General features: G+C 35.2%; 1 protein-coding gene across 3 annotated transcripts in view; it reads left to right on the top strand.

Annotated features, from left to right (window-relative positions):
- FAM171A1 (family with sequence similarity 171 member A1) overlaps positions 1–25,232 on the top strand; it is a 108,844-nt gene that overhangs the window by 27,945 nt on the left and 55,667 nt on the right. For all 3 annotated transcript variants that reach the window (XM_026681361.2, XM_026681362.2, XM_087946774.1), the window contains one exon: positions 24,825–25,052. In XM_026681361.2, the coding sequence (XP_026537146.1) occupies positions 24,825–25,052 (228 nt within the window). The remainder of the gene's footprint in view (positions 1–24,824; positions 25,053–25,232) is intronic.

Here is a 25,232-nt window from a genome sequence, read left to right on the forward strand (position 1 = left end):
TCAGACAACTAAGAAATGCCACACTAGGAAGATGGGCTTTTTTTGCAAGTGCTCCGATCCACACTTTGTGAAAAGGCAAAAGAATTAGCATTTCGATCAAATGTGCAGTTATATACATTTTCTTTTTCATCAGTGTGAAGATAATTAATATAAAGATTTTTGCAAGAAATTTTATTGAAAATAATGTTTCATAATAGTTAGATATGTAGGTGTTGTAAATGTATTAATTTTTTGCCTTTTTCATAACAGAAAGAAATAGGCAGATTTTTCAGATTTCTTTAGTATAGTTTAAAATTTCTTCATTATATTTTTCCATTACTATATTCATAAAAGCTTAAATAATATATGAGGACGCCTGGATATATGAGCAGTAGCATTATCCTTTAATACTATAACAAATGAAGAGAACAAACAAACAGGATATAAACAAATATTCGCAATGTAAATATGTATTTACAATGCATATTTGATGTAAATATGGAAAGAAAGTATGAAATAGGTACATTGCTAAATTTTGTATGTTACTTTGTAGCTTTATATTCAAATTTTTGAAAAGGAGATAAAAAACTAAGAACTAATATAAATGAAAGAACTGAACAAAGAACACTAAGAAAAGCCAAAAGTACAAAAAGAAAGAATGAAAAGAAATAGAAACAAGTAGCTCATGATTTTCTTTACAGAATTTTAAGTACAAATACAAAATTACCTCTTACTTTACTGTATACCATAGTGACTGAGGGATTCTGGGACTTGAAGTCCACTTTTCTTAAAGTTGCTGAGGTTACTCTATGGTTACAAAAAAGTTTTTTAAAAAATAATCTGTTTTATCTAATCATCAAAATCATAAATTGTAAATTCATTTGCATGAACTGATGATTTAAATTTATAAAGGGTCTAATCAAGGAAGCCATCATTAAAAGTTCCATCATTTTCATCAATCATTCATCTATTATGGATAGTGCCAAATTTTTCTCTCTTTGTGCATAACAGGGACAAAGTCTGTAGCTTTCAATTTGTAGATTACACAGAAGAATCATCCAGTACAGGTTGGATGATTACTGGTCCATCTGGTTGCTTACAGGTAGTTCTCAACTTAAACCATTAGTTTAGTGATGGTTTGAAGTTATAATAGCACTGAAAAAGGTGGCAAATGAACTATTTTTAAAATTACAACCATTGTAGCATCACCATGGTCACATGATCAAAATTCAAATACTTTACAACTGACATGTATTTATGACAATTGCACTGCCCTGGGGTCATGCCACCACCATTTGTAACTTCCCAGCTGGCTTCTGACAAACAAAGTCTGGGGGGAAGCCAGATTCACTTAACAACTGCATGATTCACTTTACAGCTGTTGCAAAAAGATCATGAAATGGAGCACTACTCACTTGTCTTGCTTAGCAATGGAAATGTGGGGGTCCATTATGGTCCTAAGTTGAGAGCTACCTGTATTTCAGTTATTGTTTTCTGGGTGATAGAGCTAAGATTGAACACAGTCCCTCCAGTGATTGGATCTTACAATATAATATTAAGAGAATAGGTAGAATAACATACTGTATAATAAGGAAAATTGTCAAATCAAATTGTCTTGACATCTGATAGTATTTGCTCATCAAATAAGAATTTGCAGAATTACCTAAAACTCTAAATTATTTTATTTTGAAAAATGTCCTCTCGTAGGAAAAAGTTGTCATGGGAAACCCGAATAATAATAAAAAATAGGTTCAGACATGGTGCTGTGAATTCACACATTTCCTAAATCTTCTTTTATTTTATCTGGGTGAGTTGCTGCTTTGTCCTATGGTAAAGTAATGAAATATGATTCTTTTCAGAAAAAAAGGAACAACATGAGGAGGGAAGGAAAAAGGCAGCTAGAAAAAACAGCAGATTGTTCTCTATCAGGAATATCAAACACAAGAGCCACCTTGGAAACAGCAAATGACCAGCCTGCGGTGCCTCTGCCAGTAAAAATGGAGGGTGGGCTCTGCCAGCCAAAACAGAGCTCGCAGAGGGCTGCGGGAGGCTGTTGGGCCCAAAACAGGGCCAGGGGGAAACGCATGCTACCCAAGCTCCATTTTACTGGCAGAAGGCTGCAGGATGCCGTCACAGCCAAAGACAAAGCTCGGGAGCACATTTTCGCTGGCAGAGAAACTCAGGCTACCATAGGCGCCCCTTACATGAGTGATGTCAAGCTGGCCACACCCAGTCCAGCCCCTCAATGAAAACGAGTTTGACATCCTTGTTCCATATAGCTTCTGATTAAAATTTAGACTGGAGATGTCCAAGTAATAGAAACAGAGGGAACATCTGTTTTAAAGGAGTTCTAGTTCTGAAGAATTATGTATGTAAAAAGTCTAGACAGAAATCTGCACTAAGGTTAATATCCTTTTTTTGTGGTTTTTAATTGTTCTGTTTTTTAAAGTTTCTTTGTACAAGTTTAGTAACTGTGTATACTAAAGCCTTGTAGACAAGGAAATGTAGACATGTTGTAGACATTTCTTTAGAATCTTTTCAGATCTGTTATAATTAATTCTAATATCTTTCTATAGATTGTGGTAAAATATTCTTCTATAGTAGACCAGCAGCATTTTGAGATTTGTGGGGAACATTTGTTCCTTTCCTATTGAATGTTAAGACTTTGGATATTTAAAATTAAAAATATTCATGATGATTTGTTTTTAAAGTTTGACATAGTTTATCCTCCAGTTAGATTGATTTATCATCCAGGTGAGAAAGAAAGGCTTAATCCTCTAATCAAGATTATTTTAGCTTTAATTGCCAGAAAAGCAGCATAAATTGTGTAACTGTATCTCATCACATATTTGGGTTAAGAATAAGTTGATACATCTCCTGGAAGATGGTGCTATCAACAGGAACTACAAAGCAACTATCCTAAACAGGAAACAGGATTGAGACTTTCAGCTGCCCATCATCTGCTGATCTGCCATGAAAATGTCTTCCCCTGTCCTCCAGATATTTTGGAATATAACTGCTATAGCAATGTCTCTTAATATTTTTAATCAATAATAAATATTCTTTTTTTTTTTGAACAAATTTTATTAATTTTTAAAGACATACAAAACATAAATACACAAACACACAAAACATAAAAGCATAAAAAATCTCTTTTCTGAAAGTTGCTTAATCCCGGGTCAAAACTCTTGGTACAGACACACATTCAAATTCATATTCATTTTACATACCATTCCATATCTTACTAGCATTTTCAATTTTCTATATAACTTCTCTCTTTTAAATTTTCTCAATTTTATTTTATTTATCTCCTCTCAATTCGAATCATAATATTTATTATTCTTTGTCTGTTCTATTTCCAGCTATCCATTTATCTTTCTTCTTTTTAAAAAAAAAACTTCTCCTGTACACTAAATGGAGTATGATGCCTTTATCTCTTTCCCCTATATTTATAATACTTAATATAGAACACATAACTTACATTGGGATTCTGTCTGGTACATTCTAAAATTATACAGTATTATCAAAACCAATACAAATCTATTCATTGATATTGATATTCATATCTTAAATATTTAGCACATTACTTTTCAGTTAAATCAAATACTTTTATGGGAGCACCTATTTTCCATAGTTATTCCCCCCCCACATCACATATTATAGATCATTATTTCATTACGATGTTCCCCCTTCTTCTACTTCAAATCTCTCATTTCTCAAAAAGTTTCACTAGGATAACATAGTCTAATCATTAATATTAACAATCATTTATATCTTGAACATTTTACCCATTTCAATTAAATATCATGCCTTTGTGGGGACACTTATGCTTTCCAAAATTGTTCCCCCCACATCACATATCTTAAATCATTGTTTCATTACAGTACTCCCCTTTTCTTAACAAAAATTTCACTAGATTATACTAAATATTTTATCACATTTTAAATTATATATTATTTCCAATTTTCTATAATTATTTCTAAATACAAATATAGAAATGCAATCTTATGTACCTTTCTAGAATCCCTTTTTCAATAAAAATTTATCCATTATCTCTAAAAACTTTTGCTTCTTTACATCTTGCTCCCCACCATTAAGGCTTCTCATCCCTCCCTTTCTCCCTTGCTTCTTCTTCTCCTTGTCCTCTTTACCCCCTTGTCTCTCCATCTCCCTTTTATTCTGCTTTCCCCCTTTCTGTTGTTTCCTAACATAATATCCCCTTTTCACCTTATTCTTCTCTTTTTGGGTTGTTTTTCCAGGTCTTAAAGTCTTCTTTTCCTTTTTCTCTTTCTTTTTTCCTTCTCCGACCAAAGTTATTTGTTCATCAAAGATGGCTTCTTCTTTGTCCCCATCATCCTGTTGCTCATTCAGCTTTACATAAGTACAAACCGCCATTTCTAAAAATTGAAAAAGAGTGCCAAGGACATCTTTCCCTTCTTGCTTTTCTTTTTCATATTTTTGATATAAAAGTTTCAGTCCATCCACAAGTGATGCCATTATGTAGAGAAAAAGTTTTTCCAAACAACCACCCAAGTGCTTTTAGTCAGAAATAATTCTCAGAAGTTCCAAAATCACCACACAATCCAAACAAGCTGTTCCTTTTAAATACTTTCTCCTTCTTCACTTTCTCTTTCTGGGGTTAAAGTTTAGTCACAAAGTTCCCTTTAAAATATATCTTTTAGAAGTCTTATTGATGTTTAGTAACTCTTTAGAATTCTAGGCAATCTTCTCCTTATTTTCAAATTTTGCTCCAATTTTTTTCCCTCTCCCTTCCCACTCACAGCCAAAAAGATTTTTTCCATCCACTGTCACGATAGGAAGGAGAGTGAAACGAAAAAAAAACAAACTTTCCCTTTAAGAATATTCGCAGCTTGTAACTCTCCCTGGAAACAATGTATCCTTAGCAGCCTTCAAGCCTCCAGGGCACTTTCTCTTGCCTTGTCCCAGTTGAAAGCAACTTTCGTAATTCTTCCAACTTTCTCCCTCCTGCTCCTGCTTGTCCGGCTGCAGATTTCTTCGTGGCGGCCATTGCTGACCGCCGCTCCTCCACCTTGGGAAAAGGGGGTTCTGCCGGCTGGGGAGGGGGTCTGCGACACCCCAAGCCCCTGTCCGGATCCCTCCTGTCTTCAGCTGCCTCTACGGGGCAGCTATATCCCCTAGATCCAAACAGATCGGGGGAACCTTGGCGGCGAACGCAGCAGGGATCGCACAGTATCGCGAATCCCTGCCGCTGCCGAACCTTTCAAACCAGAAGAGTCATCAATAATAAATATTCTAAGCATTATTTTCAATATTATTGCCATTTCAGCAATAAACGGAATTTTTTTTTATTTTTTTTTATTTGGGTTTTCACACACACAAAATACAAGTAAAACATCTTTTTTGAAAATAACATGGTCCCGGGTTACGCTTCTTTATACAGACGCAAACTCAATTTCATGTTCATTTTTGTGTTCTATTCCATATCTTATTACTATTCTGCATTTTCTATACAATTTTTCCCCTCTTTTAATTTTCTCAATTTTATTTTGATTATCTCATCTCAGTTCAAATCATTATATTTATACTTTTGTCTGTTCTGTTTCAATTTCATATTACCTTTTCTCGTTAGACAAATTTTCTCCTGTAGTTACTAATTGGAGTATGACACCTTTATATCTTTTAATTTTATTCATTCAACTCTTATTTAAACTTTGATATGTACCTTAAGGTTATGATATTCAATATAATACATAATACATAACTTCCAATCGAATTCTGCTTGGTACATTCTTATAATACACACTATATTCTTTAAAAAAAAGATTGTAAATATATGTAATTAAAACCCTCGTTCCATTCCAATTCAGTTCTATCATTAATATTCCTTAAAGTCTTAACATCTTTAACATTTCTTTTCAATTAAATATCATATTTCCTTAAAGACATGTATAATCTCCATACTTAATTTTTCCCTTATTTCTCTTCACATATGTTTTATACTCATTTTGTTACATTTATTTATTGACAAGCATTCCACTAAGTTACAATAACTATTTTATCAAACATTTTAATGATACATTGTTTCATATTTTCTGAAATTATTTCTATTTCTAATATAACGATACTGTCTTATGTACCTTTGCAGAATCCCTTTTTCAATTAAATTTTCACACATTATCTCTAAATAAGTCCTGTTTCTCAATATTTTGTTTCTGTCCTTTATAACTTCTTTTCCTTTCTTTCTTCCCTCTCTTCTTCTCCCTCCCCTTTTTACCCCTTGTCTCTCTACTTCTAATTCTCTCTTCTGCATTTCCCTCTTCTGTTGCTTTCTGATTTTATACTTATTTTTCACTCTATTCTTTTTTTGGGTTGTTTTTCCCAATCTTAAACTTTCCATTCTCTTTCCCCCTTTTCCTTTTTTTCCTGAGATTACTTGTTCATTAAAGATGGCTTCTTCTTTGTCCCAATCTTCTTGTTCTGCAGGCATTTCTTGTTGTTTCTCATAGTTCCAAATCTCCATTTCCAAGAACTGAAATACGAAGCCAAAAGAACCTCTCCCTTCTTCTGTATTTTCTTTGTACTTTTTAAGTTCCATTTTCAATTCTTCTAAAAGTGGAGCCATTTTAAACACTTTTAAACAACCACCCGATTGATTTTAGTCATTCAAATGCAGTAACCAAGAATCCAGAGATCACAAAATAATCCAATTAGTCCCAAGCTGTTTCTTATTTCTTTTTTCACTTTCTCTTCCTGGGGTTTTACTATTTTGTTGCGATGTTTCAGTTAAGATGTATCTTTTGAAAGTCTTATTGAGATTTTACTGTAAGTTCTTTTTAATTCCAGGCAGTCTCCTCTCTTCCAGATCCTGCCCTTTTATCCTTTTTCTCTCCTTTCCTGTTTTCAAAAGCTTTTAATTATCCAGAAATCTTTATTATCCCTTTGACTTTTTATCTTCAGCATTAAATGCCTATTAATGTCAAAGTGGATTTTTTTTCCAATTCCTTGTTTAAGTCTCTTAGCTGTCAGTATAGGAAGAGGAGAAAAACCCCCAAATCCTTTCCCTTTTGTCTCTCCTTCGCTGCTTAGAAATCTTCTTTGGGAACAGTGTTATTATTTTTAAATAGTTTAAATTCCAGGGTACCTTATTGTTGTTTTTGCTGTTTGACCCAGTCAACCAAAACTTTCTCTTCTTATCTTCCTCCTACACATTCTTTTCTGGTTGAGTTTTTCTTTGTGGTGGCCATTTCTGACCACTGCTACAACCGCCTTCAGGAAAGGGAGTAATGGCCAGCTGAGGAGGAAAGATGCGGCTCTCCTCAACCCTGCAGGCAGCCTCCCCCTTCTTCACCACCTCTACGGGGTGGCTTAGCCCCGAAACCAGCTGGGTCGGGGCGCTCCAGCGGTGAGCACGGATCGAAACCATGCAGAGTCACGGTTTTGGTCTGTCGCCGAAGAAGCTCAAACCAGAAGAGACAATAAATGGAAATTTTTGTTGTTGGACAAGTAACAACAATATCACTGTTTGTAGTGATGTATTAAAATGATATTTTGTATATTAATTAGCCATAAAATATCTTGTTCATTACTGAAGCCATTTGTACCCATTACTGAAGCCAAAAGTACCCATTTAAGTGGGTACTTTTTATTAACACCCTAATGCACTTATTGATTAGATTACAAATGTTGACATTCTTAAAAGTCTGGATTAGAAATATAATAATGGAGGAAATTCAGCAGTTATTCAGAAATCTATTAGCAGAGTGCATATATAAGATATAAAGCTGCTTTTATTTTCTGAAGTTATGGATTAGAAAATAGAAAAGACACTGGAATGTTAGGTGAACTGGATGCATAATGCAGAAATTGTTTAGAAAAAATCTCAAAGCACTTGGACTTTGGATCAATCAATGAAATTAAATGTCAATAGTTTCACAGATTTAATTGGCAAAGGATAACTTGAGTACTGAGCAGACAGTGCTGAAATAAAATTTGCATTCTTAATAGGGAGAGCTCTCTTAATAACTGTTAATAATAATTTGTAACTGTGGGACTGTGGAACTGTTTGTACATAATGATAAGCCAGAATTTCTGACTTAGATTGAGTTAAGGAAAAAATATAGTCTGTTGGTGCTATTCATTTCTGTTCTGCCTGATCTTAGAATAGCGCTTCTCAACCTTGACAGTTTTAAAATGTATGGATTTCAACTCCCAGAATTCCCCAGCCAACATGATAGCTGGAAATCTGGGAGTAGATATACAGAAATCTTATAGTTGCCAAGACTGAGAAATACTGGTTTAAGATATCAGCTTGTACAAAGGAAGCATCAAACATAAGTGAATCAGCTTATTGTGCATCTCTGTGCTATTTATTCACAGTAACAAACCAGAAAGAGAAATAATTTAAAACTTCTCTGTTAAATTTAGATTTTTCTAGGGATTATCTACTAATAAACAATTGGTATAAATAAATAAGCTGCCTCCAATCAGGCTGAACATCCTGATATCTCCTGGGTTGACTTCTTAGCTGTTCTATTGAGAACTTCTCTTTACAATCCTAGGATGTTCCCGCTCAATGCCCAGAAAAGCAGCCTTGGGCCAATCCTGAAAGGCAAGTTGTATTCTGGAATCATGCAGTTCTTAATGTGGAGAAAGTTTCCATGAGAAATATCTAAAAGAATTTATTTGGAAAAGGGAAATACAGGGATGGGGAAAAGAACAACCACAATATCTGTCACACACATAGATAATCTACAAATCAGTACAGTTAGCTTATCTAAAATAGTTATAGCATTTTCATGTTCCTTGAATAAGCTTACATTTATCACATGTTCACTGTAGAGAAGATGGTTGTGGAACAATTAACTTGGGTGTTCATAAACAGACCTTTTTCATGTTTTTATTTCTTCTTGACTTTTTTTTTTGTAATAAATTTTATAAAAATATTATTGTGTGAACAGTGTGGTTCCGTAATGTCTTACATTTTTGATACAAATATGACAATATTTCTCTAGTTTAATATAGTTGACAACCTTTCAAAATTTGATCTTAATACATATATTTTGTTAAATTATCAATCTTGATTATTCAGTATTGCAATATGTTATTTTTGTGTCAATCTCTATATTCTTAATCTCATTCCTTTGACTTCCAATTATATATTAATAATCATATTTGCAGTATTTACCAGATTATATAGTCTATTAACAATTCACAAATTTATATTAAATTATAATTTTCTATTGTTTATTCCCTTTTTAATTTCTAAATATGCCACTATTACATCTTTTAAAAAATCCCCTTTCTAGTCACATTTTGATAAATATACAATAGTATTCATCATATTTAAGTTTAACAGATTATACAATTCTAATAATACATTTATTTTTGTTAAATTATAGCCTTTCATAATCTTATACAATACTTCACGATATTATTTTTATGTCAGTCAAATTCAATATGTCATTCCTTTTCCTACAGTAGCATATTAATATTCTTATTTATTACCCTTAGCAGTTATATATCTTAACTAATAATACACATTTCTATAAAATTACTCTCCTTTTCTTTTTTCTTCTAACTATTTCTCTCACTTGCATTAAAGCTTTAGTTTTTCGCTTCTTAGCTTGTCTCGCATATTCCTCTCTTACATTTCCGTCTCTATCTACCACTTCTTGACCTTTCCTCTTAAACATTTCTTCTTTCTCTATTGTATTCCATTGTCTCATTTTCAAAGTTATCTACTCTCACCCCTATCTTTCTCCTAAAGATTTCTCTTTGCAATTCCAATTCCTGTTTAATTTCCCTTATAATACTCTCCCCTTGGTTTACATCAATCATGTATTTACTTTTATTTACTTTATCTTTGGTTGCTCTTTCATTTGGCTCCTCGTCTTCCTGGACCTCCTGTTTTCTTCTTGTCCTTTGTGTCTCAATTTCCAACACCACACCCATGTTTTGTATTTTAGTCAAAATGTCCTCAAATCCTCTTGTCAGCACATTTTTTATTTCCTGAAAATCCAACACAATTTCTTTGCAAATTCCACTCATCTTTATTTTTGTCTCATTTATTTCCTGGCCAATTGTCCAACTGTCCAACTATCCTTTAAGCGAAAACCACTTTTCAAACTAAAAAAACCATCTCCAATCTCCAGGAATCTGTATGTCCCGAAATTAATCAATCTGTTCTTTTAAATAGTCCAAGGGTGAGATCTTCATACATCCCTCTACCAGTTGAGTCTTATATTGTAGCTTTCAGGGGTCTTTTAATAATAAAATTATCTTATTTCTCCATACACCAGGTCTTTTCAAAACTTTGGGCATCTATTGTTTTTTCTTTTGTCTTAAATCCATTTTCAGTTGTTTCATCTTTTAATCAGACTTTATTAATAAATTCCAGATATATCAGAAATGAATGTTATGTTCATTTTTATATATATTTCAGCATTTTTATAAATGCCTATCCAAAGCCAATTTTATCCAATCCAAAAAATGAATTTTCTATATTTTTAACAAATTTGCTGTTTTCTTTCTTTACATACTTACTTCCATTGTTGTAATGTTAGCATTTACTCCAGTAGCTAGGTCACAGCCACTTAATATAATCCTCTTTTAATAGAGTCCTCTTTTCTCAATATTCTTCTCAGGGTTATATTTTAAAGCAAAAAGGATAGTTCTCACGCAGTTCCACACTGTCACTTACTCCGCTCCTGCACTCTTCTTAGGTTGAAGCTGTCTCCAATTGTGTGGCAGCCATTTTGGCTGCCTCTTCTTCGAGTCGTGGCTTAGAGAATAATAGCCTGGGGGCTCTACAGGGGAGTTGCGTTCTTCTGGAACCTCACAAGGCACCTCTCCTTTGCTTTACCACCCCTCCAGGGTGGTTTTCTTCCAGAGCCACGAACATGCTGAGGCCAGCACAGGGGACGGAGAGCTCCGTTCCCTTACTGCTGGTGTCACTGTGGTGTCATTTCCGGTTCTTCTTGACTTTTTCTTGAGTGTTTCTCTCCAGGTTGGAAAAATGTAGGCAATAAGTGAAAGGCAGTTTCTGTCAGTGGATGGGTTATTGTTTTGCCCACTGAAGGGTTACAGTATGTTCCAGCTACTGTATATTGTCCTTAATGGATTTGTCTCTATTAATTTTATGAAAGGGGATGTACAGCAGTTTAATTTAAAGTGGCACATTATGCTGAATAAGAAGACATAAAGACTGCAGAATAATGCATTTTATTCATCCCTATAAATCCTAGAAGCCCTTATAAGAAGGAAATGTGAGATTCAATACACAAAAAACCTAGATAATTTATTTTACAACTTTTCAATTAATATATCAGAGGTCTCTTGATACTTCCTTTTAAAAGGGACTAATTCCTATGCATGTATTTATTGGAAAAAATGGCTTCAAATATAAAATAATTTTGCTTTAGAGAATTTGGAAGTTGTATGCAAATAGTGATACAGTAAATACATGATTTGTGGACTTTGGGTACCCTAAGTACTCTTCATTTCTATTTCACTATAATCCAAATACATTAATTTCAGGGTTTATCCGTTCAATCAATAAAGTTTCTGTTCAGGTGAGATTTTACAGCATACTCAATTTGTGTCAATTAAATAATTATACAAGTACTGTAAATGCAGTTGAAATTGCGTATGTATTTAATGGACATCCCTTTCCCAAAAGATTGATTAAATCAAAGATTATCAATTTACTTTGAAGAATTTCTATATAAAGGCATTCCAAGTACATATATCAAAAATTAGAATGGAGTAAATTGCATTTGAATAAATCTTTACAAGTGAACATTACACCAACATTACATTAGCAAATAATATGTCAATATATAGTATTGAATACATATTTTGCTCATTTATTATACATGCATTTGTATTGTTTATATACAGATACATAATAAGTTATAATATTTTCTGTGGTTTTAATAAAATAGAAAAATGTTAATCTAGTATATTTCTCTACATAGGGTAGTAAAACTGTAGAAGTGTTTCACAGTTTGCTGAACTCAATAAAAAAATGAAAGAATGTTTAGCAGGTTTCACATTTCTATTTTTTCAAAAATTATATACTGGGCTTTACTCTCCATATTCCCTTCCTGTGGTAAAACTAGGAAGAACTGTTTTAGCCATTGAACCACTGCTGATTCTAAATAGCAGAAAGTCAGATAGATTAATTTACTGAGAGGTCCTGTGGTTAAAGTGCTGGATTTTTTTTTTAAGTTTTGCTTCCGGAAAAACTTTTGGGGAGTATGATATATTCCTTCAAATTGAACACAAGCATAATTTTACAATAGCTATATCATGTATAAATCATGAGAAAAAGGAAATTAACTTTTAATAACTATAATGTATTGAACTTCTTTCCAAGAAATCTAGGTGTGGTCAGTGATGAATATGGTGAACGGTTTCATTGCCACAATGAAAAATTGGAGTCCATCAAAGGTGGCTGACAATAGTTGGACACTGCAGTAAGATGCATTGGACACTGAATACAAATTCAAATCAGCAGCAAAACACTTGTGGCCCTATTTGAACTCATGCAATGTGTTGGAAATATTATACTATTAAATATATTATAGTCATTAAAAGTTAATTTCATATTGAAATTAACTTTTAAATAAAAGTTTAATAAATATGAGGGAGAAAGTAGCACTTTCAGACTTCAAAATTCTGTTACCATCGTTTGAATAAAAGTAATTTTAGACCTATGTAGCATTGATTTCATAGTCTGCTTTATAGTATCCATATGATATTAAGATGCCTAGTGTTGTGATGTCATTAAACTCCACCTTTTATGCTTGCATCACAATATTGCAATACCTAAGGGGCATATATTTCATCATTAGCCCAATTTTCCTCCCTCCTATGGGCTGCCATAGAAGGAAGCATTAATGAAAAGTGGAGTGTACAAAATTTATTTTAAATGTTGACCATAAACAAATAATTAATTGGCTTGTCATACAGAACTCCTATCAATGAATAGCTAATTAACAGAAGTGGCAACAAACAATGGTCTTTGTAATTGCAAAGGATCCCAAATTTGATCATATGACCATGGGAATGCTGTGATTGTCATAAGTGTGGCCTCATTTCCTATGAGTGTGATAATCTGTAATGGTTTTTTAAAAAAGAACAAGACTGGGAACATTCATTCATATGGGCAACCTAATTGGGAGTGGCAGAGACTTGTTGCCATCTGAACTCCCAAACTGCAAAACATTATCAGATATAGTCTATTGTTAGAGAGAACGAAGTAGTGATGATGCTAGAAACTATACAGCAGCCAGTCTTGCAAGAGCATATATCCAAACGTGCTTGAAAAGTGGGAACAAGCAAACAGTTCTTTTGTGGCCCCTGTTGTAAATTCACAAGTGACAATCTTGAACAAAATCCAAGAGAGTTGGGATCAAGCCAAAAGCGTATATTTTGGTAGAGGAAAGCTAGATGTCAAAGAGTATTTCACTGTGAAACTTGACAAACTGTTTGACATCCTCTATTTCACGTATCAAATTGTTTTGTGTGCCAAATTCAGCTGCCCTGCTGGCTGCAAAAAAGAAACTCACATTAACTGTACTTGCCCTAAGAAGATGAAGGTATCATTGAAGGAACTTGCTTTTGTTAAAGATCAGAGAGACAAGATTGGTTCTTTTGGATTGCACCAGATTGGTTTGCCAGATGTGCCTGAGCAGAAATGACTTGGCAAAAGGCAAAAGCGGCAAGACAGTGAGAGACAAAGGCTCACTAAATATAAGCAGAAAAGTATTCCAAACATTTTGATACTGACAAATGGAGTAATTATCACTTATGATGAAAATGAAGGACCAACAACTGATTATGAAGTTGAAGAAGAATGTGATGGAAATTACGAAGAGGCCTTAGGCAAAACACACATGCCCTTTATTTCAAAAGAAAAGAAAGAATACGATAGATTAGAAATAACAAATGTCACTGTGCAGAGCATAAGATATGGTGTTGATCTACTGCCACTGCTGCCATTACACACCCGCTTTTATAGATGCTGGCTTGATCACCAAAGAAGACAAGAGACTTGTAGTTGACCACAATGAAGTCAAGAGAGCCCAGGAAAAAATTATGACGTCTCTAAATCAAGAATTTGATGAGTTCTATAAGAAGGGCGAAATAGAATGCATCTTCTTCAATGGCAGTATAGATGCAACTAAAGTTATGCTGAAAGCAAACAATTCAGACCAGCAATTCCCCAATGCTATCAACGAAGAATATTATTCTGTGTGCAGTGAGCTGGGTGGAAGATATCTTTATCATTTCACTCCAGAGAAAGGCTCAGAAACAGGAAAACCGGCTCAGGTGATTGCAGATAATCTGGTGTATTTCATGAAGAAGAAAGGCATTGACAAAAGCTTGAAGGCCATTGGAGGAGATTCTACAAATGTTAATACAGGCCATTAAAATAGTGATATACATTGGATAGAGGTAAAATTTGACCTGAAGTTGATCTGTTGTAAATGATCTTTCTACTGATCAAGGCGTATGGTTATAGGCAATACATAGGCAATAAGGACAGGAGTACTTCCCACAGATTTAGCTCTTCTGGAAATTGTTCCTATAAGCCATTCATGCTGGTTGATAACTGCAAATAGGCTGTGTCAAATATGAATTTCAAAACATGGCTTTTGAATGGCTATGGCAAGCCAAAACTCTAAGAATGATAGTGGATTACTTTGTTGGTGTGTATTACTCTTGCTGGTTCAAAATCAAAGTAAAATATTCCTGGATTGAAGGCCTGCATCATGTGTTGTTCCAGCTGCAACAAGTCAGACTAGAAAAGAAGCTTGTAGTATTTTTGCCAACCATTCAGCGTTCAGCATGGTATGCTTTCAATGAAATGATAATCCAGACACTCTTGTATTCAGATGACATTCAAGAAAGGAGAGCTGGTGTGTAAAAGAGATGCAGATGATGATGTGCTGGGAGATTTTTCTGTACATGCAAGAAAAACATCTTTAATCAACGCCAGAATATTCACTCTGCTGGAGCTGATTGACTGATCTGAAGCTGTATATGAGCCACCTTTGACCAGGAAACTGACCACAGCAGAAATAAATTCATTGACGAACCAGTGGCTCTGTCATGCTCAATCAATGGAGAGATGTGTGAAACAGATCACAGAGGCAGCAAGCAGAGTGTACATATGAGAAACATGAGGGTTGTATCAGAGGCCAAGAAGCAAGTCGGTGGCTAATGTCAAAGAACAAATCAAAACAAGACTTGATGAAACTTGCTTAAACATTTTTATAACACAGATAATTTCTTTCTGATGTTAGCTTATGACTGCAAGAATTATTTTTTGCTTAGCTAGATAAGATTCATGCAGAAAAAAAACTTTAATTTCTGTAGCACAAGGTAATTTTGAGAAGATAAAGGTAATAATATTTAGATTACAAAACATTTTTGTGGGGTATAAGATCAGATTTACCATACTAAGCTAAATGTTGTGCAGTTGCAAAAATAACAAAAGATTTGAATTCTTGGTATAAAAACACATATTTTTAGAACCCCTTCCTGAAAAAAATTGCAAAAAATTTCACCCCTTTAAAAGATACACCCTATAAGTGCATGAGACTGATTTTGTGATTTTAGATGTCTGTGTGTTCTGAATGCAACTTTCCTCAAATGATAACATCTGGCAATTTTTTTCTTTTTGTTAGAATAAATTTAGCAATAGAAAATAGGAGCTATAGCTGTCTGTATACATTTGACTAAAACATGGTGATTGTGGTTTCCCTTTTAAGTTATAAAAACAAATGGAGTGTAATTTGCCATGATGCTCAAGAAGAAAGAATAAAAATGGTAAGCTCATGTACAGTTTGGGTGACTACTAAATGCAGCAAACCTCAGCTATTTCCTCTTGTCAGAAATTTAGAGTATTGCTCATTATTTGTACTATGCACTGTTTTAAAAAAAACCTCAATTAATTTGAAAACATTTTGCAGGTTCACCATATTCCTCCAAAAGTGCTGGGAAAAAGACTAGGCAGTCTGCTACTGATGTATTATATAACATACTAAGGATGTGTGTGTGTGTGTGTGTGTGTGTGTGTTGTACCACATGGATGAGCTTCCCTGATAAAGTTAATTTCTTAGTCTAGTTGGTACATGATAGCTGCATCACAAAATATATTTCTACCCTAAATTATTTCAAGACTCCCCACAGCAGGGCTGTCAAACTCCCAGCCCACATCCTGATGCGTCACATGCTTGTCATGCCCATGCCTAGTTTAGCGAAGGGGGGAAAAGTCCCGATATGACATGTGATATTGCCATGACAATTTGAGGTTGATAGGCCTGCTCCACAGAATATACATTTACCATTACTGATGTACTTCAACTCCTGGTAGAGATCATAAAATTTTAGGAATAGAGATTGCCCTTTTAGTTTTTTATTCAGATTTTTTGGGGGAGATGGGGCAATTTGTGCTTACAAATTTGTGTCTGATTTAAATTTAGATGACTTGTATCCATAGAAAAGCTGGATCTGTTTTAGAAATACAGATAACATAAATGCTTCTACAATTCAGTAATTACAATATTCTCACTTGGTTTCTATGCAACAGAGCTGTGTTAAATGTACAGTGTATACTTCTCTAGCAAAATCTATACCCATTTTTGCAGTTTTTTGTGTGCAAATATTATACTTACACTTGAAGCCTGCAATTGGAGATGATTGTTTTTAATATAATAGTGTTTTTATGGTTTTTTAAAAAAACAGGACTCATTTGCCTTGCTACCATTTTGCCTATCTTAGCAAAAGCAAAGAAAGAACACTAATCAGGTGTAATGCAAGACCACCCAAAAGATGGTTTTGGTACTAAGGAATGATGGTTTTGGTACTAAGGAAAAATAATTATGTGGATGGGTTATGACAGATTCCATTGGAATATCTTTTACTATCATATTTCCCCAAAAATACAACCTATCTCCAAAACTGATTTTCACACCTGTGCCTAAAATAAGCCCTTCCCCCAAAATAAGCCCTAGTTAAGCCCCTGTTAGGGCAGGGGCAAAGAGCTACCCCATGCACTCTTCACCCACTTACCATAGGACCGCCATAGCCAGGCCTCCCACATCCCAAGACCTGTCATGCTGCTGCCCAATCTGCAGCCACTCATGGCAGGATGTGATTCTTCCTTTAACTTTGTCCTTAGGAGCAGGATGGTTCATGGTGAAATGGTGGATGAATTTGCTTGCGAAGTATTCCTAAAGGGAGTGTCACTTGGGTACTAAGCTGAGAAAAGGGGGTTAATACATGAAGTGTGGGTATTGATCGAGTTTGACATTTCACATTGTTGCCTTTTGCGAACTTTGGGCTGCACACAAGGAAAGCAGAAGCAACAGAGATTCTGGCTTGTTTCTCTCCCCAAACTATACCAGAAATGGGTCTTTGCGTGGTTCATCCCATCGGTGAAGCCCTGAACAGTAGGATGTCATGAGGCTCATTGTGCCGTTGCACATGCAAGTGACAGCACTGACACGATAAGCTTTACAGTGTTCTCGCTCTTGCACGCCATGATAAGCCTTACCTTGTCCTGCCGCTTGCAGATGCGCTGGCGGGATGAACTTCATGGCAGTGCTGCAGCTAATGCATACAATGGCACAACAAGCCTTGCAGCATCCTCGCTTTCTGGCAAAGTTTGGAGGAGAGAAACAAGCCAGAGTCTCTGCTGCTTCTGCTTTCCTTGCATGCAGCCAAAAGTTCACAAAAGCAGGAAGATGAAATGCCAAGCTCGACCCATAACCACACCAATAAGACTGGACCTTATTTTCTGGGAAACACGGTAACAGCTTTTGGAAGGGTTGGGAAGACTGAGATGTTTCAGTCTTCTGGAATATCTGATGTGCTCCATATTTCTGAGGGAATTTGATATGATCCCTGTGAATCTGGATAGCATGAAGCTGGGAAGGCTGAATGTTGAATTACTATGCTTCATCAGAAAATAATATTGAGGAGCGGACCTATGAGTTAAATATAGTCAAAATGCGTTCTCATCTTTCTTATCTTCCCTTCTTATGTCAAGTTACATAATTTTCTGCCTTAATACAATCTAAACTGTTGAATTTAGAAGCTTTTGAATCTTTGAAATCATTTTTGCCTTCCAAATATGGAGGAAATGTATCTTCTGCATGTGCCATATGATCCTTCCCTACATTGGTTCTTTTAAAATGAAAGTTGACTTGAAAGAAAATAAAAGTGTTTGGTGTACAGCCTATCAAGTTTTAGATCTAAGAGGTTAATTTCCTTGCTGTTTTGAACAAAATAAATATTCATTCTACTATTGGCAGTGCAGTTTTAAATGTAGAATGTAAGTAAGTCTCTTACCCATCTTATGTTTCTTATATATATATATCTAATGTTTCTTCTCTCTAAAATACAGAATTCTTCAGTTAAAGAGAACAAGCTAAAATTGCATTATCTTACAATTTATAGTCCATCTTCTGTACATGTCCTGATTCTGTATGGATGTCAAGAATTTTACTGCTATAAATTACAAGCTTATGGGGTATAAATGTACAAGTGGCTCCTAGCATTGATGGCAGCAGGGAAATTTTAGTTTAAGGCTAATGACACGTTAGGAAAAACCATTTGGATGAGGTAACAATTTGTTCTTCCTACTTCTAACCTTTTTTAAAAAAATCCCTTCTCCCTGGATATCCAAATTACACTGTGGGAAGATCCCTTCAATGTTAGATCAGCTGCTTATCTTTCTGCTTAAACTTTCATTTAGAAAGTGATTCATGCTTGATCATATATATCAACACTTACTCATTGAATGGATTGGAAAACGCTGATCAAAATTTGTTAGCTTCAATGATATAAATTGATCCCCCTACACAAAAAAATACTGATTTTTTTTTATCAAGACATGACTAGATAATTACTATGGTGGCATTATTGAAGAATGAGAATGAACTATGTGTAGGAGGTTGAAAAATTTGGACAGCACAGCCAGTACTTTTTCATAGGGTGAGTTCTGAATCATGACTAATGTTCTCAATAATGTGCTGAAAAATATGTATCAGAATGTGTCAGAATGGTCAAACAAATGGCAACTTCAAATCTCAACAAATAAATGCTCTGTCTTACATATTGGCAAAAAAAATCAGAAAATAAAATACAGGCTGAATAGTCAAGACCTTGTTGATGATCCAAACTCTGTCAAGGATCTTGGAGTACTCATCTCAAATGACCTAAGTGCTAGAGCCCACTGTAATTACATAGCCAAAAAGTTATTAAGAGTTGTTAACCTAATCTTACGTAGCTTTTTCTCTGGTAATATTACACTAATAACTAGAGCATACAAAACATTTGCTGGACCAATACTTGAATACAGCTCATCAGTCTGGAACCCACATTACGTATCTGATATTAACACAATTGAGAAAGTCCAGAAATATTTCACAAGAAGAGTTCTCCACTCTTCTATTTGTTGCAGAATACCTTATGCCACCAGACTTGAAATTCTAGACCTAGAAAATCTAGAAGTACGCCACCTTCAGTCCGATCTAAGTATAGTATATAAAATCATACATTGCAATGTCCTACCTGTCAATGAATACTTCAGCTTCAACCATAACAACATTAGAGCAAACAATAGATACAAACTCAAGGTTAACCGCACCAAACTTGATTGCAGGAAATACGACTTCAGCAACAGAGTGGTCAATATCTGGAATACTCGACTGTGGTTTTTTCCCCAAACCCCAAAATCTTTAACCTTAGACTGTCTACTATTGACCTCACCCCTTTCCTAAGAGGTCTGTAGGGGGCGTTGTTTTATTTTTTTTTATTTTTCTTATATGTATCCATTTATTCATAACTATGTTTTTACTTATACCTATTATCTTGTAAGCAATTGACAAAAATAAATAAATAAATAAAAATAAATATGAGGTTGGATAAAAGATACTTTCTGAAGATATGGGAATTTTTTAAAAAACACACATTTAGCACCTGTCATTATCTCTAGTTGGTACTGTTAACCTCATCGCAATCTGGCAGCTTGGAGGGGAGAGGGAGGGAGGGAGGGGGAGAGAGAAGGGGGAGAGAGAGAGCTACAAGTGTATTCAAGATCAGGCAAAGCTTCAAAGGAAAGATAGAGTGAGAGAAAATATATTTGTTCGTTAGAGGCAGCAGGGGAAATCGTTTCTGTAGAAAATTTAAGTGAGCAGAACCTCTTTGATGTTATTCTGACATTTTTCTTTGGTAGTTATGTTCTGTCTCTGTTTTCTGGGTTTTTTCCCTCCCCCATCCCTTTTATCTGTTCACCTTCACGTTGTATAAAATGGTTTAAATACAAATACAGGTAGCCCTGGACTTACAACCAGTCAAAGTTACAAAGGCTGTTCTCCAGTCACATAATCGCATTTGGATACCTGGCAACCAATACAAATTTACAACCATTTGTAGACTCCCATAATTATGTGACTGCAACTTACAGTTTATTTTTTTTTTTGCTAGAAGCAGTCATTTACTTTCAGCTTCCAGCAAAAAAAAACCATTAGCTAAAATGAGTTCGCTTTATAACCACACATTCACTTAACACTGCTGTGTTCACTTAACACCTACTGCACAAAAGGTTATGAAATCATGCGTGATCATGTGGTTAACAATAAGCATGACTTAAAACTGTAATTTCTGGATCAATTACAGTTGTACATCAAAGATTACCTATAGTGAAAATACAAACGGGAAGCATTTTTCTTTAGTTAATGCTAAGTTTTACAGCTGCAGTTGAAAAAGTTGCTTTCTTCACAAGAAGGAAAGAGATCTTTTCTTTTAAGGACTGGAAGAATTGCTGAAATATTAATTTTAAAAAAAACTGACATGCTCTTAGATCCCTTTGGATTATAGTATGTGTTTGGCTGCTCTATTTAGTAGATGACTTGTAATCCCAAGACTTGGATTCACACAGGACCTGAAAAGTTGGGAAGGATATTGTTGGTTTGGCACTAGAATTGCAGTTTTGTTTATTTATCCCTCATTTATTATTTTTCCAAATACGTTAAGGCAGCGAACATATCCAACACACTTTTCTCTACAAGAACAGCACTGTGAGGTGGCTTCGGGTTGGGAGAGAATGGTTGGCTTAAGGTCAGCCAGCTGGCTTTCATGGAAAAGGCAGGACTTGAATACATGGCTTTCTGCTTTCTGGCCTGGTGCCTTAACCATTAGCTTATGCTGACTCTCTTAATGTTCTCTGATCTCTTTCATGACAGATAGATTCTCTCAACTTCTGATGCTCTCCTTTATGACAGCTGGATGTGCTTCTGAAGCCTTAATGTAAGGTGCATGATCCTCACATCTGCCTCAGTGATTCAAAGTCATAGGACTTGTTAATTCCACAAAAATGATATTTTCTCACTCATCTTCTTAGTATGTTCTGGCCTTTGGAACTTTACCTGTTCCTGTATACACTTGTGGCTCTCTTGCTCATGTTTCCTCCTCCTTCCTTCTCTTCAAATCATTTTAGTCTCAATCTTTTCCTGGGTTTCCAGTTTTTGATTCACTCTGTTTTGGTACCTTTGCATGGAATGAGATGTGTAAGATTGAGTTGCAGTCATGCAGTTCTCGGTTCTTTCAAACAAGTATGTGAAAAAGCTTGTCTGGATTGTTTTTCACCATTGCATAATCTTATCACTGTTCTGCTTACAGGGGAAATAGCCAAATTGGTTAAAGAGCATCCACATGTTTTATCTAGTCATTCTGTCCTGCCCCATATGTATGTTTGATATTCGGATTTAAGGATCCCACTTTAGCTTAGCTTACTCTTTTTGAGCTGCTTGAATGCTATTTTGGTATGGTGAGCCGGTAATAGTGGTGGTATTCTACCGGTTCAATCAGGTTCTGGCATACCAGTAGCGCCGAAGATCAGCTGGCAGAGAACCAGTTTGCTCCAAGTCTCTCCGATGCTCTGCAGTTGGGCCCATCCGCCTGCCCCTAGGTCCTTTTTAACCTCTCAGCTGTTTGGTACGGCAGAGTGGGTTGCTGTGCTAAACAGCTGAGAGGCCCAGTAGCTTAGTTTTTACTGTTTTAACGCTTATGCAAAGTGCGCATTTGGTGCACATGCAAGTCGCATGAATTGCACGAGTTGTGTGACACACACCCCCCCGCAGCCACGCCCACAGAACCTCTGGTGGGAACTTTTAAATCCCACCACTGGCTGGTAATCTCTGCCAAATGGAAGCAGTACTATAAGGAGAAGGATGCTGATATGTTGCCTTTCCCCCTCCCAAAAAAATCCCCCAACAGCCCCTCTCAATCTCTTATTCTCACCAAAACTGTACTCCCAGACCACTAACAGTTGTTTCCTTCTTACTATTTAATCATACTTAACCCGTATAACTATAAATTCTTCTTGGAAATAGGCACAGGGGTGTCCATAAGAGGTGGTCAAAAAAATCAAGCTGGTGGTCACAGTAGTATGACTGAAGCTCTGCTTATTATTATTATTTTTTAATAAAGTTTTATTTGGGTTTTCACACATATTTGGGTTTATTTGGGTTTTCAACATCTTTTTTGAAAATAGCATGGTCCCGGGTTGAACTTCTTTATACAGACACAAAACTCAATTTCATGCTCCTTTTTGTATTCTATTCCATATCTTATACTATTTTACATTTTCTATATAGTTTTTCCCCTCTTTTAATTTTTTTCAATTTTATTTTTTTAATCTCATCTTAATTCAAATCATTATATTTATACTTTTGCCTGTTCTGTTTCAATTTCATATTATCTTTTCTCATTAAACAAATTTTCTCTTGTAGTTACTAATTGGAGTATGACACCTTTATATCTTTTAATTACATCCATTCAACTCTTATTTAAACTTCAATATATACCTTAAGTTTATGACCTTCAATATAATACATAATACATAACTTCCAATCGAATTCTGCTTGGTACATTCTTATAATACGCACTATATTCTTTTTTTAAAAAAAGATTATAAATATATGTAATTATAAACCCTCATTCCATTCCAATTCAGTTCTATCATTAAAATCTTAACACCTTTAACACTTCTTTTCAATTAAATATCATACTTCCTTAAAAACACATATAATCTCCATAATTAATTTTTCCCTTATTTCTCTTCACATATGTTTTATAAATCATTAAATATACATTTTGTTACATTTATTTATTGACAAGCATTCCACTGAATTACGATAGCTATTTTATCAGAGATTTTAATCATACATTGTTTCATATATTCTAAAATTATTTCTGTTTCTAATATAACCATACTATCTTATGTACCTTTGCAGAATCCCTTTTTCCATTAAGTTTTCACCCATTATCTCTAAATAGGCCCTGTTTCTCTATATTTTGCTTCTGTCCTTTATGACTTCTTTTCCTTTCTTTCTTCCCTCTCATCTTCTCCCTCCCCTTTTTACCCCTTGTCTCTCTAGTTCTAATTCTCTCTTCTGCATTTCCTTCTTCTGTTGCTTTCTGATTTTATACTTATTTTTCACTCTATTTTTTTTTGCAGTTGTTTTTCCCAATCTTAAACTTTCAATTCCTTTCCCCCCTTTCCTTTTTCCCCCCATCTAAGATTACTTGTTCATTAAAGATGGCTTCTTCTTTGTCGCAATCTTCTTGTTCTGCAGGCATTTCTTGTTGTTTCTCATAATTCCAAATCTCCATTTCTAAAAACTGAAATACGAAGCCAAAAGAACCTCTCCCTTCTTGTGCATCTTCTTTGTACTTTTTAAGTTCCATTTTCAGATCTTCTAAAAGTGGGGCCATTTTAAACAGTTTTAAACAACCACCCGATTGATTTAATCATTCAAAACAATAACCAAGAATCCGGAAATCATCAAGTAATCCAGATAGTCCCGAAGTTATATCTTCTTATTTCTTTTTCGACTTTCTCTTCCTGCAGTTTTTGTTGCGATATTTCAGTTAAAATGTATCTTTTGGAAGTCTTGTTGAGATTTTGCTGTAAGTTCTTTTTAATTCCAGGCAGTCTCCTCCCTTCCAGATCCTGCCCTTTTATTCTTTTTCTTTCCTTTCCTGTTTTCAAAAGCTTTTAATTATCCAGAAATCTTTATTATCCCTTTGACTTTTTACTTTTAGCATTAAATGCCTATTGATGTCAAAGTGGATTTTTTTCCAATTTCTTGCTTAAGTCTCTTAGCTGTCAGTATAGGAAAAGGAGAAAAACAAATCTTTTCCCTTTTCTCTCTCCTTCGCAGCTTAAAAATCTTCTTAGGGAACAATGTTATTGTTTTTTAATAGTTTCAATTCCAGGGTACCTTATTTGTTGCTTTTGCTGTTTGACCCGGTCAACCAAAACTTTCTCTTCTTATCTTCCTCCTGCACATTCTTTTCCGGTCGAGTTCTTCTTTGTGGTGGCCATTTCTGACCACCGCTGCAACCCGACTTTGGGAAAGGGAGTAATGGCCAGCTGGGGAGGAGAGATGCGGCTCTCCTCAACCCTACAGGCAGTCTCCCCCCTCTTCACCACCTCTATGGGGTGGCTTAGCCCCCAAACCAGCCAGCTCGGGGCACTCCAGCGGCGAGCACAGATCGAAGCCTCGCAGAGGCGAGGTTTCGGTCTGTCGCTGAAGAACGTCTTCTAAGCTCTGCTTATTTTTTAAGATGTGTTGTCCCATTGTGGCCACCAGCATGAACCTTTTGGCCACAACTTTTGGACAATTACTTATGGCTCCACCACTGGCAAGGAACACTCCTGCATAACAGGAAAGTTTCAAGGGTCAGGGTAAAACCTTCGGTTCTCTCCTTCCCACTTTTGCTTTGTTTCTGTCATGTTACCAAGGTAAAAGGTGCTAATTACCACTCTGTTTTTGTTGCAGAAGTTACTCTGAAGGTTCATGTCAGTGATGCCAGCACACACCAGCCAGTCACGGAAGCCTTTATCGAGATTTTTACCAACCAGGTTCCACTTGCTTCAGGAAACACCGGAGGAGATGGCACTGCCTTTATCAAGTTTCAGTATAAGCTGGACAGTCAGCTAATTGTTACTGCAACTAAACAAGCTTATGTGCCAAACTCTGCGCCATGGAAACCTGTAAGATTGCCTGGTAAGAGATCTTTATTTTTGTTCTGAGGTAAGATTTTACTTCTAAAAAAATGGGGGGAAGAGGCAGAGGGTGGGACAGATATAAAACTTGTTATAATTATGATTTGATGATATTTATAGAATCATGGGTTCATCAGATGTTATAATTGAACACTTTTGGTAACCTGAATATGTCCAGGAG

Source organism: Notechis scutatus, chromosome Z (assembly GCF_049901735.1).
Source record: "Notechis scutatus isolate UNSWTSFEM ecotype Mainland chromosome Z, rNotScu1.2, whole genome shotgun sequence".
NCBI classification, from domain to species: domain Eukaryota; kingdom Metazoa; phylum Chordata; class Lepidosauria; order Squamata; family Elapidae; genus Notechis; species Notechis scutatus.